This window comes from Syngnathus floridae, chromosome 2 (assembly GCF_059516105.1).
Source record: "Syngnathus floridae isolate MCC-2025c chromosome 2, RoL_Sflo_1.0, whole genome shotgun sequence".
NCBI lineage: Eukaryota > Metazoa > Chordata > Actinopteri > Syngnathiformes > Syngnathidae > Syngnathus > Syngnathus floridae.
Window position 1 is genome coordinate 4626627 of NC_142414.1, and position 16219 is coordinate 4642845.

The window sequence follows — 16219 nt, forward strand, 5'->3', positions numbered from 1 at the left end:
AAAAATTATGAACAGAATCGGTGACAAAGGGCAGCCTTGGCCGAGTCCAACCCTCACTGGGTATGAACCCGACTTACTGCCGGAAATGCGGACCAAACTCTGGCGTCGGTGATACAGGGACTGAACCTCCCGAGGGACACGGTCGTCTGCCTTCTCCAAGTCCACAAGACATGTGGACTAGTTGGGCGAACTCCCATGCACCCTCGAGGATCCTGCTGAGGGTGTAGAGCTGGTCCACTGTTCCACGGCCAGGACGAAAGCCACACTGCTCCTCTTGAATCCGAGGTTCGACCTCCCGACGGACCCTCCTCTCCAGCACCCCTGATTAGACCTTACCAGGGAGGCTGAGGCATGTGAGTCCCCTGTAGTTGGAACACACCCTCCGGTCCCCTTTCTTAAAGAGGGGAACCACCACCCCAGTTCCGCCAATCCAGAGGCACTGTCCCTGATGTCCACGCAATGTTGTAGAGGCGTGACAGCCCCACAACATCCAGAGCCTTTAAGAACTCCGGGCGGATATCATCCACTCCTGGGGCCTTACCACTGAGGAGTTTTTTAACTACCTCAGTGACTTCGACCCCAGAGATTAGAGAGTCCGCCTCAGAGTCTCCAGGCCCTGCTTCCACAATGGAAGGCATGAAGGTGGAATTGAGGAGGTCTTCAAAGTATTCTCCCCACCGGCTCACGACGTCCCGAGTCGAGGTCAGCAGCACGCCATCCCCACTGTAAACAGTATTGACGTTGCACTGCTTCCCCCTCCTGAGACGCCGGATGGTGGACCAGAATTTCCTCGAAGCCCTCTGGAAGTCATTCTCTATGGCCTCACCAAACTCCTCCCACGCCCGGGTTTTTGCCTCAGCAACCGCCGAGGCCACGTCCCGCTTGGCCATCCGGTACCTGTCAGCTGCCTCCGGAGTCCCGCAGGCCAAATTCGGCCCGATAGGACTCCTTCTTCAGCTTGACAGCATCCCTTACCGCAGGTGTCCACCAGCGGGTTCGGGGATTGCCGCCACGACAGGCACCAACGACCTTACGGCCACAGCTCCGGTCGGCCGCCTCAACAATGGAGGCGCGGAACATGGTCCACTTGGACTCAATGTCCCCCGCCTCCCCTGGGACGTGGGTAAAGCTCGGCTGGAGGTGGGAAATGAAGCTCTTCCTGACAGGGGATTCTGCCAGACGTCCCCAGCAGACCCTCACAGAGCGTTTGGGTCTGCCAAGTCGGACCGGGATCTTCCCCCACCATCGGAGCCAAGCCACCACCAGTGGCAGGTGATCAATTGACAGCTCCGCCCCTCTTCACCTGAGTGTCCAAAACAGGCAGCCGCTAAACATTCAATCAAGCACATGGAATAAGAACCTTGTTTTTTATTGTGCGTACCACTCCGTTTGAAAAGACATGCTCCTAAGTCCCATTGTCCGAATCAAATCTTTTAACTACGGAGTTGCTCTTCCTTTACTGATGACCTCCTGCTTCGACCGAAAATCCATCGTTGAAAATCGTTTGGATATGTAATCCTGCATTGTAAAAAGAAATGTAAAAACAGAAAAGAAAAAAAAACGAATGTAAAACAAAACAAATGGAAGACTGCTCCTCAGTTGTTCACTGTAAATTTGAACTGGAGATCTCTTATTCTACAGGTAGGCGCATGAAGCATCCCGGGATCACTAGCACCCCCTGCCATAAGGCTGGAGAACCTTTTTTCTTAGCCTCCATAAGGTCTCTTTTCAAAGCCAATTTGTTCATCTAAAGAAACACGACATTACAGACAGATGACAAAAAACACAAGATATTGTATACACCAGCTTAACTACAGAAATTAGTTAATATAGCCACAGTGTTTGAACACTTAAAAAGCAACATGAAGACACAGCAGTTCAGTCTAACTGCATACATAACCTGTCAACATCGGCAGCCGTGTGATTACGAAATCTTCAGAGGAGGCTAGATAGGAAGTTGGCGCCTCCGAGTGAATCGTCTTCGGTTTTAAAATAACTATAAAAATTCAGCGATTTTGGTTCAAAATGATACAAACTTATTGAAATTAAAAGGAAAATTACTTTATAATCAAAACAATTGAATTTGTTTTTCCCCTTTTCATGATGGCAGGGGAGGCGTATATGCGTGCGTGTGTGTGTCTGGAAGAAGGCCCAGCAGAGGCTGTACTTTCTGAGACAGCTCAGGAAGTTCAACCTGCCACAGGAGCTGCTGAAGACCTTTTCAAGATTCAAGATTCAAGAGTTTTTTTTATTCGCCATGTTTGAGCTTGCCAAACAAGGAATTTGACTTCGGTAAATCACAGCATTTAGGTGACTAACAACAACACTCAGGACATGTGAAAAACGAAAGATATTCTCAAACATCCCCTGATCTTAAACTGATCTTAAACTCCCAAGAGGGCAAGAAAAAACTCAAAACTCCAGCTAGGTGAAATGAGAAACCTTGAGAAGAGACCACAGATGGGAGGGTCCCTCTTCTAGGATGACCAGGCTGCAATGGATGCAGAGAGGACACATAGTACAAAAAGTGTAGACAAAAAAGGTGTGGAAAGCGGGATGTTATTGCACAGTAATGACTCTGAGACTCTAAGAGTGGTGTGAGTTCATCAGAGCGACAGCCTGGGGGAAGAAGCTGTCTCTGTGTCTGCTGGTTTTAGTGTACAGAGCTCTATAACGGCGTCCGGATGGGAGTAGTTCAAACAGGCTGCAACCTGGGTGCGAAGGGTCTGTTGAGATGTTACTTGCACGTTTCCTGGTCCTGGACAGGTACAAGTCTTGGATAAATGGGAGGTTGATTCCAATTATCTTTTCTGCAGTCCTTATTGTCCGTTGCAGTCTGTGCTTGTCTTGTTTGGAGGCCGATCCAAACCAGACAGTGATGGAGGTGCAGAGGACAGACTGGATGATGGCAGTGTAGAAGGTCTTCAGCAGCTCCCGCGGCAGGTTGAACTTCTTGAGCTGTCTCAGGAAGTACAGTCTCTGCTGGGCCTTCTTCCGGACAGAGTCTATGTGGCCGGTCCATTTCAGGTCCCGAGAGATTGTGGTTCCCAGGAACTTGAAGGTGTCTGATGAGAGAATAGTATTACTGCAGATAGTGAGGGGTGAAAGTGGTGAAGGGCCTCGCCTGAAGTCCACTGTCATCTCCACGGTCTTGAGCCGGTTCAGTTCCAGGTGGTTTTGGCTGCACCAGTGGACCAGCCGCTCCACCTCCTGTCTGTACGCAGTCTCATCACCATTCTGGATCAGTCCGATGAGAGTGGTGTCGTCTGCATACTTCAGGAGCTTCACAGAAGAGTCACTTGCGGAGAAATCGTTGGTGTAGAGGGAGAAGAGCAGTGGGGAGAGGACGCACCCCTGAGGGGCTCCAGTATTGGTGGTCAGGGTGTCAGATGTGATGCTCCCCAGCCTCACACGCTGTCTCCTGTTGGTCAGGAAGCTGGTGATCCACTGACAGGTGGAGGCAGGCACCGCGAGCTGGATGAGATTCTGTTGGAGGATGTCAGGAGCGATGGTGTTGAACGCCGAGCTGAAGTCCACAAACAGGATCCTGGCGTACTTTCCTGGGGTGTCCAGGTGTTGCAGGATGTAGTGCAGTCCCATGTTGACCGCATCATCCACCGACCTGTTTGCCCGGGAGGCAAACTGAAGGGGGTCCAGCAGGGGGCCCGTGACATCCTTCAGGTGGTTCAGCACTAACCTCTCGAAAGATTTCATGACCACAGATGTCCGTGCAACAGGTCTATAGTCATTCAGACCTGTGATGGCAGGCTTCTTGGCCACTGGAACGATGGTGGAGCTCTTGAAGCACGAGGGCACCTCACACAGCTCCAGGGAACGGTTGAAGATCCGTGCAAAGGTGGGCGCCAGCTGCTCAGCGCAGACTTTCAAGCAGGAGGGTGACACGCCATCTGGGCCCGGTGCCTTCCTGATCTTTTGTCTCCGGAACATCTGGCGCACTTCCTCCTCGCGAATCTGGAGTGCGGGCGCGGCCTCTGCAAGAGAGAGACTCGGTGACCACAGTGATGGAGGTGTGGACAGAGCAGTTGTGGGGGGAGGTGAGTATGTGGATTGTGCTGCAGGAGGTCCCGTTGTGTGGGAGGACCGATCAAACCTGCAGTAGAACCTGTTTAGCTGGTTAGCGAGCCTTGGGCTCTCCACAGGACGGGGGGTTCGTTTCTTGAAGCCCGTGATGCTCTGCAGGCCTTTCCACACCGTTGAGGGATCAGGATTGGCAGAGAGGTGTCTCTCCAGGCTCTCCCCGGGCACCTCCTGGCTTTCCTGACCTCTCGGTTCAGTGTGTTTCTGGTCTGCTTGAACAGGTCCCGGTCGCCGCTCCTGTAGGCCTCCTCCTTGACTTTGCGCAGCCTCCTAAGGTTCGGTGTAAACCAAGGTTTGTCGTTGTTGTACGTGCAGAAGGTCTTAGTCTGCACACACAGATCCTCACAAAAACTGATGTATGACAGTGTCAGTGAGTTCATGCAAGTCTGAATTTGCAGCTTCAAAAACTCTCCAATCGGTGCAGTCAAAGCAGGCTTGGAGGTCCTGCCTTGACTCCACTGTCCACTTCCTTACAGTCCTCACCAGAGGCTTAGAAGTGTTTAGTTTCTGTCTGTAGGCAGGGATCAGATGAAGTAGACAGTGGTCCGAGAGTCCTAAAGCTGCACGAGCCACAGAGTGGTATGCATCCTTAATTACGGTGTAGCAGTGGTCCAGTGTCTGTGCCCCTCTGGTAGGACACGTTATGTGCTGTCTGTATCTGGGGAGTTCGTGTGCGAGGTTCGCCCTGTTAAGATCACCCAGAACAATGATTAGTGAATTTGGTAGAAGTTTCTCCATGTCTGTCACCTGGTCAGCCAGCATCTGCGTGGCTTCACTCGCACGTGCGTGTGGTGGAATGTAAACAGCCGCCATCGATCGAGGAGAACTCCCGTGGTGAATAGAACGGCCGGCAGTTTATGAAAAGTGTTTCTAGGAGAGGGCTGCAAAACTCTTTCAACACCATGACATCGGTACACCAACGTTCATTAATGTAGAAACAGAGACCACCTCCCTTTGATTTTCCGGAGAGCTCCGCGCTGCGATCTGCACCCGTTAGCCGAAACCCAGCTAACTCCATGGCGTGGTGGGGGGTTCATTCACTAAGCCACGTTTCAACAAAACACAGCGCGGCGGATCTGCTGAAGTCCGTGTTCCTTGAAGTGAGGAGCAGCAGTTCGTCCATCTTGTTCGCCAGGGAGCGGACATTCGCCAGATGAATTGACGGTAGGGCAGAACGGAACCCTCTCTGCCTCAGCTTTACGAGGGCTCCGGCTCGTTTTCCGCGTCGCCGCCGTCGTGCTAGCTTGTATAGCACCGCCGCTCCGGCTAAAATCTCCGACAAACAGTCTGAATCAGAGAGAACAGGAGAGAAAATACCAGAAGAAGACTGACCCATGTTTAACAGTGCTTCTCTAGTAAAAGTGATCCGGGATGGACAGCAGAAGACACAGAAAACACACAAAATAAGACAAAGAAACAGAGAGCGACTCACCGTGGCAGCCATCCGCGGCGCCATCAGATGACGTCATCATTATACTCCCATCGTCCAGTCTATCCTCTGCACCTCCATCACTGTCTGGTTTGGATCAGCCACCAAATAAGACAAGCACAGACTACAACGGACAATCAGGACTGCAGAAAAGATAATTGGAATCAACCTCCCATCTATCCAGGACTTGTACCTGTCCAGGACCAGGAAACGTGCACGTAACATCTCTACAGACCCTTCTCACCCAGATTGCTGTCTGTTCGAACTACTCCCCTCTGGACGGCGTTACAGAGCACTGTATGCCAAAACCAGCAGACAAAGAGACAGCTTCTTCCCCCAGGCTATCACTGATGAACTCACACCACTCTCAGTCTCAGAGACATTGCTGAGGAATAACATCCTGCTCTCGACGCTTTATTTTGAATTGGCTATGTTATTTGTACTGTGTCCACTCTGCATCCATTGCAGCCTGGTCATCCTGGAAGAGGGATCCTCCCATCTGTGGTCTCTTCTCTAGGTTTCTCATTTACCCTAGTAGGAGTTTTGAGTTTTTCCTTGCCCTCCTGGGAGTTTAAGATCAGGGGATGTTTGAGAATATTTGACAAGTTTTGCACATGTCCTGACTGTTGTTCGTCACCTACTAAATGTTGAACAGAGGCTGAGATGTACCGAAGTCAAATTCCTTGTTTGGCACGCTCAAACATGGCCAATAAAAATGTTCCGCATATGGTGCATACCAGGGACGCGCGGTCAGAGGAGACACACATACACACACACACACACACATATATATGTATATATATATATATATACGTCGGACTCGTCATCATTTGCAGTTCTAATTATTCCACAGGCCCATAAAACTATATATAAATTATATATCGAATAACTATTGTATAAACAACAACATTATCAAACCATCAGTGTCACTGCAAATCATTAAATCCATGGATCGTCCTTTATGTAAACAAGCCGTGTGTGACGTCGGACTTGTTGTCAGTTGCAGTTCAAATTATTCCACAGGTCCATATAATTATAAACAACAATTTTGTCAAACAATCTCTGTCACTCCAAGTCATTAAATCCCGTGATCGAATCCTTTGTCCTTTATGTAAACAACCGCCGCGTGTGCACCGCGCCACTGATGTCAGTTGCAGTTCAAATGACAGTAATCCCTTGCTACTTCGCGGTTCGTTTATCGCGGTTTCACTACATCGCGGATTTTTGAATTTTGAAAATTTGTGAATAATTTCACATATAAGTCACTCCTTTGTATAAATCGCCCCTCCACCCAAACTATGAAAAAAAAACGCGACTTGTAGTCCAAAAAATACCGTGTGTGTGTGTGTGTGTGTGTGTGTGTGTGTGTGTGTGTGTGTGTGTGTGTGTGTGTGTGTGTGTGTGTGTGTATGTATATATATATATACATACATACATACATATATATATATATATATATATATATATATATACATATACATATGTACATACATACATATGTATATATATATATATATATATATATATATAAATTTAATCCGTTCCAAACAAATAAAAATGCCTTTTTTAAGCATTTTTACACTTGCGCATTTTTGTCCGATTGCGCAACTGCAGCGCACCGCCGAACACCCAACCGTAGCGCGTTGCCGAACGCGCAACTGCACCACGCTGGTGGCATTATTGTGACAGAGCCGTCGCTGAAATTTAGAAAATATTTTTAAAGTCCCGATGTACTTTCCAAACTTTAAGTGGACATCAGTGCACAGGGAGCTTAATTTTGTCCGATTGCGCAATTGCAGCGCACCGCGCTGGTTGCATTATTGTGACAGAGCGGTCGCTAAAATTTTGAAAATATTTTTAAAGTCCTCATGGACTTTCCAAAATTTAAGTAGACCTCAGTGCGCAGGGAGCTTAATTTGGTCCGATCACGCAACCGCAGCGCACCGGGCGCTCACTGTCGCATTGCCTTAGGAGCGTCTTTGTGTTTTACGATTGCTTTACTGCTCCCACTTGCTTCTTTTGGAGGCATGATTAGAGTTGATTCAATCCTCAGAGTAACGAGAACGTAATAACGAACGAGGTTCGACTACCGAATTTCGTCCGACATCCGAAGGAAAAAATCTCGAATTTTTTGTTCGAATACCGATTTGTTGAGAACCGGGACGTTCGAAAACCGAGGCTCCACTGTATATGTATATATTACAAAACCAGGTTTGTGTATCTTAAAATTAAAAGTGCAAATAGAATGTACGGTTCATGTTAATCTGAGCAAAATTGACAAAGTTTGGAGTACCTAGAGAATTAAAAGACGTTTTTGAGAAAATCGGTTTTGAAAATCTGCAAATGTTCCACAGCTATTACCGTACAGTGTGGGAATGGATATTAAGGGAATGGGAAATGTTTATGTAGCGTTAAAGTATTGGGGAGTGTTTAAAAAACTTTAATATTGTGTACTGGAACACAATGCAACAGGAGATTTATGCACAACCGTGACTCACTTTGTTTTTGCTATGCATGATGTCCCCTGGGTTAGTGTAGTGTGGGGATTATGAAGATGGACACATAGCATTGCTTTGCAGGGTAAACCATACTTATAAATAACATGCCGTCTAGCAGCCAACAAGAAACACTACGTGTTAAAAAATTCAACACTGTGGTATCAAATTTTTAAATAATGAATATAACATTTCTACTTCACTACTTCATTTCTCGCGCGTAGTTCTGGATCGCATCTCCTGCAAAAACGAAGGATCACTGTATTGCGTTTTCAGTTATTTCTCATGGGATAAATTGCTTTGAAACTCAACGGTTTCCCTTCTCAACACCCTTTCTGGAACAAATTACCCTTAAGATCTGAGGTTATGCTGTTTATTAAATTGCAAAATATACTGTGGTAATTATTCCTGACAAAAGGTCAAAAATATGCATATTTAGACAAATTGTTCTGGAAGTGAATTTCATCAGGTTGGCAGCTCTGTATTTCTGTAGCAGTGTTTTGTTCCTTGTCTGACTGACACTATCTCTTTGTGGATTAAAATAATGCGGCATATTTAATAAGAAGCCTGGTTGGCTCTGTTCACACATTAAATTGCCCACTGTGCAGGGAAGAGTGACCAACTTTTATTTTTTGCAATAATACGGTCCAAATCGGCGGGTTCAAAATACTGTGCCCTGTGCGGCGGAGTTTAGCACTAAACCTACGCAATGTGTCAATCCGCAAATGCATGGGCAAATGTGTCAAAAATATACACAATGATGCAGTTAAGACGCACACTCAAGTACGCAAATAAATACGTGTTGTAGCAATAGAAAATATATATCAACCCTAAGGAACCTCCAGGAGTGTGTTGAGATCAAATGAGTGCTCTTGATTTTGCTTTATAGGTGTGGGTGTGCACACAAGTGTGTGCTTCTACATTGAATTTTGTGCAGCAATGGAGAAACAGATTTAACAATTTGGTGTATCTGTTTTCTCTCCTAGGTGATATCACACAGAAAGGTTTTGAGAAGAAGAGAGCCAAGCTGCTGGCTTCCTATTTGCCAAGTAAGACCCATCAACTCTTAGGCCAATATCGTTTTCGTTTTCGTCAGTATCCAGTGTGACTTTTGACCTAGTTTGCCACCATCATCTGTAATACTCGAATAATACTAGAATACTGTAATACTGTAATACTAGAATTAGAATTGCAATGGGTTTATGTTAATCTGCCTGATTTGGGCTCTAAAATAATTTTATTTCAGGGGCCACGTCACCCCAATTTGATCTCAAATGGGCTATTTTTGACAACCTCAACTGACTCAGTTCACCATACAAATTAAAGTTGGAGGTTCTAGGAACTATTTACAAAAGAAGATCCTGTTTACTCCTTCCTGAGTAAAGGTCATATCCCCAAGGAATCTTGCATTCCCCAGAAAACCAACCTACTTTCAAGTTATCTAAAAACACAACATTTTATGTTCAGAGGTTTTATTGGTAGGGAAAGTATTTAAGGGTGCTCTTGGTATCCTGTGGCATTTTTTTGTATTTATTAGGGGTATAACAGTTCACCATACCCATGGTTCCGTTTGAGTTCCGGTTTTTAAGTGACGGTTCCATTCAAACTTCAGTTCAGCTTAAAAAAAGTTAAAAAAACATGTATATTTTTAGTTGTTGAAAACCTCCAGGCAAAATGTATTGATTTTATTGCAATATTAAGAACACGTACATGACTCAACTATATATGTTATAATAACATCTCTTTAGACCAGTCCTCAATAATAAGGTACCGTATTATTTGAACTAAAAGTCGCTCCGGAGTATAAGTCGCATTAGCCACAAAATGTACAATAAAGGGGAAAAAAACATACATAATTCGCACTGGAGTATAAGTCGCATTTTGGGGGAAATTTATTTGACAAAATTCAACACCAAGAACAGACATGAACCAGCAACAACAGGCTAGATGATACGGTATGCTAACGTGACATAAACACCAACGAGGAGCTGAGAACGAGCCTGACGTAATATTAACAGTTATCCAAATAATGATAACATAAATATCACCTTTATCAAATCATCTGTCATCACTCCAAATCATGAAATCCATCGATAGAATTCTTCGTCCTTTATGTAAACAACGGCGCGTGTGCGCCGCTGACGTCGGACTCGTCATCAGTTGCAGTTCAAATTACAGTAATCCCTCGCTACATCGCGGTTCGTTTATCGCAGTTTCACTACATCGCGGATTTTTTTTCCCAAATTTAAAACAATAAAATTCAAAATAAAACTTTTAAATTGAGGAATTATGGCACTAAAGTTGCCCACACATCAGCAGAAGCAGGGAGTGCCCACACAATTGCAGTGCCTACACTTGTACCTTTTTATAAAAAAAATTTTTTTATAATAATAAGAGTTCTAAAAACACATTTAAGAGTGTTATACCTTGTTATGGAAAAATCGTTATAATATAAAACAGTTCTAAAAACATATTTACAGTATGTACATTTGTACCTTGTTATTAAAATTGTTATAATAATAAAAGCTGTTCTAAAAACATATTTACAGTATGTGTTAAGAATTCTCCATGTTATTTATATTATTCAGCCGTGCTTTGATTTGAAGTTCATCATCGGCATAACAGTCTTGAAAGACCATAGATTTCTTGTGTCTGGAGGTTAGGTAATTCTTTGCACAGCGTCTGCTGTGGCTGGTGAGTCCTAGGCCGCAGATGTTACAGGTGTGGGCCGGATCCCGTGAAGGTGGGGGCATGGTGGCTTGCTGCTTCCTCAACTTCCTTTTCGTTTGTCGATGTTGATGTTGATTTCGTAGGTCTGCAGCCCGTTTCGGAGAGCCTGTTGCCATTTGTAGCAATCCTGGGCGACGTCTTCACAGGTGGCTGGGTTGATTTTGAAGGATTTGAGGTCTTATTTGCAGACATCCTTGTAGCGGAGCAATGGGTGGCCTACTTGCCTTTTGCCTGATTTTAGCTCTGCATATAAGATGTCCTTTGGCATACGACCTTCTTCCATCCGACAGACATGGCCCAGCCAACGGAGACGCCGCTGCTTCAGCAGGGAGAGCATAGTGGGGAGCTGTGCACTCTCCAGGACTGCACTGTCTGTGATCCTGTCCCGCCAGGTGATGCCCAGTATGCGTCTCAGGCAACGCAGATGGGAAGAGTTTAGCCTTCTCTCTTGATGTGCATAAAGAGTCCAGGCTTCGCTGCCATACAAGAGTGTACTGACGACACAGGCCCTGTACACTTGCACCTTTGTATGGATGGTGAGCTTGCTGTTCTGCCATACTCTGGGAGTATGGCTAGGAGAATCTGCAGGTGTTCCTTAGTGTGTGTTGCCAATGCTGCATCATCAGCAAACATGTCCCTAATGGTGAGTGGTCTGATCTTGGTTTTTGCTGTCAGTCGGGATAGGTTGAATAGTTTGCTGTCTGTCCTGGTGTGTAAATAAACTCCCTCAGTTGATGTTCCGAAGGCTTGGCGCAGGAGTAGAGAGAAGAATATCCCAAACAGAGTGGGTGCCAGCACGCATCCCTGTTTGACACCACAGCGGATGTTAAAGGACTCAGAAGTGCACCCATCGTACTGGACAGTACCTTTCATGTCAGTGTGGAAGGACTGGAGGATGCTGAGGAGTTTTGGCGGGCAACCTATCCGTTCCACCAGTTGGAAAAGGCCGCTCCTGCTCACCAGGTCAAAAGCCTTGGTAAGGTCAACGAAGGCCATGTAGGGAGGTTTGTGTTGTTTTCTGCACTTGTCCTGCAGCTGTCTCAGGGTGAAGATCATATTCAGAGTTGAACTTCCTGCTCTGAACCCTGCCTGTGACTCTGGGTTGAGCTTCTCTGCGAGGACTTGGAGTCTGTTTAGTACAACGCGAGCAAAGAGCTTACCGGTAATGCTGAGTAGGGAGATGCCACGGTAGTTGTTACAGTCACTCCTGTCTCCCTTGTTTTTGTACAAGGTGACGATGTTAGCATTTCTCATGTTCTGTGGGACAGAGCCTTCTGTCCAGCACAGGCATAAGAGCTTGTGCAGTCTATGCAGAAGAGCAGGCTTCCCACACTTGAGGACTTCGGCTGTTATCCCATCGGTGCCTGGAGCTTTTCCGCTGGGCAGGCTGTTTATTGCTTTGCTTAGCTCCTCAGTTGTCGGTTCCATGTCGAGCTCTTCCATGACAGGTAGGTGCCCTACATGCCTGAGGGCTGCATCAGAGACGCTGTTGTCCCTGGCATAGAGCTCTGAGTAGTGTTCCACCCAGCGGTCAAGCTGCTTAGAGCGTTCAACGATGGTTTCTCCCGATTTTGCGGGGTGATGGTCCAAGTGCCTTTTTGATGCCATCAAACATGAGTCTGATGTTGCCTGTGTTAGCAGCTGCTTGAATGTTGCTGCAGAGCTGTAGCCAATAGTCATTGGCACAACGTCTAGCGGCTTGTTGGAGTTTCCCCCTAGAAGATCGGAGGGTCTGTAGAGTTTTGGTGTTAGGAGTGTGCTTGTAATTTGTGAGTGCGACGCGTTTTTCTTTAAGGATTGGTGCCAATGATGTTAAATTGGCATTGAACCAGTCGTTTGGCTTTCCCTGCTTTTTGACCGACAGGGCCGTGCTGTGTATGGCATCCCTCAAGCCATCCCAGTACCGCTGGGCGGAGCTGGACAGGGGTGGGCCGTGGAGGGAGACCTCTAAGGCACAGAGGAAGGCTGTAGCTTTCGTTGGGTCAGTTGTTTTGCTGCTGTCGATGCGTGGGGCTCTCTTTGGTTTGGATCTGTGTAGGTTTTTTGCCTGTAGCTTGACTCTATAGAGCACAAGGGAGTGGTCTGTGTCGCAGAGTGCACTGTGGAGACTGCGTGTTTGAAGGATGCCTCTGAGATCAGAAGTGCGTGTTATGATCAGGTCTAACTGGTGCCAGTGACCTGAGCGTGGATGTCTCCAAGAGACTTTGTGAATGGGTTTGGTCTGGAAGTATGTGTTGGTGATGCAGAGGTGGTGATATGTGCAGAACTCCAGAAGTCGCTTCCCATTTTCGTTCAGCTTACCGATGCCATGGTGGCCCAAGCAGGATGGCCAGGAGTCACGATCGGCTCCGACTCTAGCATTAAAGTCACCAAGTAGGTAGAGCTGTTCACGGCTGGGAATGTTTTTAAGAGTCGCTTCGAGTTCATCATAAAACCTGTCTTTTATTTCCTGAGGGGAGCTAAGTGTTGGAGCGTACACACTCACTAGGTGGACAGGTCCCATGGATGTATTGAGGCAGAGAGCCAGGATTCTCTCAGAGCCACCTGTGGGTGGTACCACTGCTCCCAGGAATGTGTTCCTGACAGCGAACCCTACTCCGTATTCCCTGGTTTCCTCAGGGGGCTTCCCCCGCCAAAAGAAGGTATAGTCCTTTTCCTTGAGTGAGCCAGATCCATGGAGTCGTGTTTCCTGGAGGGTCGAGATGTCAATTCTGAGCTTCAGGAGTTCGTTGTTTATAACTGCAGTTTTACGGACATCACTAATTTCTTGTAGGTTGTCACTGAGCCCGGGTGTCATAGTTCTGACATTCCAGCACCCCAGGCGTAGTGCTGGAATCTTCAGTAATTTCCTTGTGTTGCTTGGTGCGTAAATTTACAGCCCACTTGTTAGGATAGATCCCTGAGCTCCAAGCACCCAATGAAGCAGGCAGGCTGTGGCGGGAAAGCACCTTATTGGCTGGGGCGGCCCAGCTTGAGGGGAGCGGTAGCTGTCCAATGAGACCGAACATCTCTCCCATCGTCGGAGGTAGCCCCTGGCACCCATACTCTACACCAATAAGAAAGGGCTTATAACCGGTAACTGCTAACCTCCCGTGTTGTGTCTCCACTGGTTAGTGGAGCTGAAGTTTCCTCTCCGGTGCACAAGAAGCCTGGGCAAGTTTTTTGGAAGCCTTGAGTTTCCCAGGCATCAGGGCTCCCCTTTCGGCCTTCCTGTTGTCATCCAAAGGAACGGTGAACCGATACATTTGGCATCAGGTTGGCTGCAGGAGTTGCCAGAACAATGCTTTTTTGAAGCATGAGTCTGCCTAACGGAGTCTGAGCCGGGTTTTCTGTCGGGGTTTGCTCCCTTAGCCTTTTCGTTCCAGACGATACACACAAGGCAGCAGCACACACAATTTGAAGTAGGGTGCTTTATTTTGAAGGCCGTTTTCAGCCGATACCATTTCAAATGATTAAATCTCCTAACTCCGGAAGTCATTGAATAGAACTCATTGTCAGTGATGCTACAATTATTCTACAGCCATAGTGCGCCCTCATGCGGTTTAAAGTGAAAATATCATGTGAAGTGATCAACTATACAAGTAAGTAAGTAATGTGTTAACGATCAAGTAAAAATTCGTGAATAATTTCACATATAAGTCGCTCCTGAGTATAAATCGCCCCCCCCACCCAAACTATGAAAAAAAACGCGACTTATACTCCGAAAAATGCGGTACTTCTAATTAACTGAACCAAGAATAATAAAATAAACATTTGTTTAATGATCAGTTTACTTTGTCATAATAAAATCAGTGAAACTGTTCTTGAACCAGTCTGAGGTATAATAAAAAGAAAAAAAAACACTTATCTTAGGAGCAGCCAACATTGTTTAAGTAAATAAAATATAAATGGAAAAACCTCTATATTGTTTAAAGTAAAATAAAAATCTGACACTGGTCTGAAGTAGAATAAGGATGAATAAATATCAAGTCTTTAAAGACCAGTCTTTATTCTCAGGTAAGAGGCTGGATCTCTGTGCTGTCATTACATTGTGAAGTGCTGAATAGAAAACCGTCTCACAAGCAACAATTGTTGCTGGGACGCCAAGATAGCTTTTAGCCAATTTAGCAAGTTGGAAATTGGCTGGCATTAGTTATTGCTTTTGCCCACTGTGATTTTGGACCAAGTTTCACTATGAAGGGTCGGGATATTTGGCCTCATGAATATTTGGCTGCTGTTGTGGTTTCACTGCTCCGCCTGAGTGAGCTCGGTGTCTACGTGATACCTCCTCATATAGGCTAGCATGTTTGACATGTTACCGTTCTCTCCCACAGACAGTTTCATGTAACACAAACGACTAATAATTAGGTAGAAGGCAAGACCACCATCCTCTGTCGTCTCAATTAGAAATCCAAAATGTCTCCACACAGCTGACTCAAATATGGCTAGGGGTGCTGCTCATTCGTGTTTGGCCGTCATTTCTGTCGGCTGCCTCCGGAGTCCCACAGGCCAAAACGGCCCGATAGGACTGCTTCTTCAGCTTGACGGCATCCTTTACTACCGTTGTCCACCAGACTGGCACCGACGACCTTACGTCCACAGCTCCGGTCGACCGCCTCAACAATGGAGGCATGGAACATGGTCCACTCAGACTCAATGTTCCCCGCCTCCCCTGGGATGTGGGAAAAGCTCTGCCGGAGGTGGAAGTTGAAACTCTTTCTGACAGGGGATTCTGCCAGACGCTCCCAGCAGACCCTCACAGTACGTTTGGGTCTGCCATGTTGGACCGACATCTTCCCCCACCATCGGATCCAACCCACCAACAGGTGGTGATCAGTTGACAGCTCCGCCCCTCTCTCCACCCGGCTGTCCAAAACATGCGGTCGCAAATCCGTCAACACGACTACAAAGTCGATCTTCGAACTGCGGCCGAGGGTGTCCTGGTGCCAGGTGCACACATAGACACCCTTATGTTTTAACATGGTGTTCATTATGGACAATCCATGTTGAGCACAGAAGTGCAATAAAGCACACCACTTGGGTTCTGATCGGGGGTGCAGTTCCTCATAATCACGCCCTTCCAGGTCTCACTGTCATTGCCCACGTGAGCATTGAAGTTACCCAGTAGAACGATGGAATCCCCAGAAGCAGCCCTCTCCAGCACTTCCAGAAAGGGTGGGTACTCTGAGCTGCCGCTTGGTGCATAGACACAAACAACAGTCAGGACCCGTCACCCCACCCGAAGGCGGAGGAACCCTACCCTCTTGTTCACCGGGGTGAACCCCAATGTGCAGGTGCCCAGGCGGGGGGCAATAAGTATGCCCCACACAACTCTAGAGTGGAAGAGAGTCCAGCCCCTCTCAAGAGGACTTACCAGAAACCAAAACTGTGTGCCGAAGCAAGTCCGACTATGTCTAGTTGGAACTTTTCTGCCTCGCACACAAGCTCGGGGTCCTTTCCTGCCAGAGTGGTGACGTTCCATGTCCCA

At 46.9% G+C, this 16219-nt stretch overlaps 1 protein-coding gene across 9 annotated transcripts in view; it reads left to right on the forward strand.

Annotated features, from left to right (window-relative positions):
* The window catches only part of dip2ba (DIP2 acetate--CoA ligase B (putative)a), a 119135-nt gene that overhangs the window by 29479 nt on the left and 73437 nt on the right, over positions 1-16219 (forward strand). For all 9 annotated transcript variants that reach the window (XR_015862998.1, XM_088398137.1, XM_088398154.1 and 6 more), the window contains one exon: positions 9009-9071. Coding sequence is in view for 8 of the 9 variants with exons in the window: in XM_088398137.1 (XP_088254263.1) it covers positions 9009-9071 (63 nt within the window). In the remaining variant the exon portion in view is untranslated. The remainder of the gene's footprint in view (positions 1-9008; positions 9072-16219) is intronic.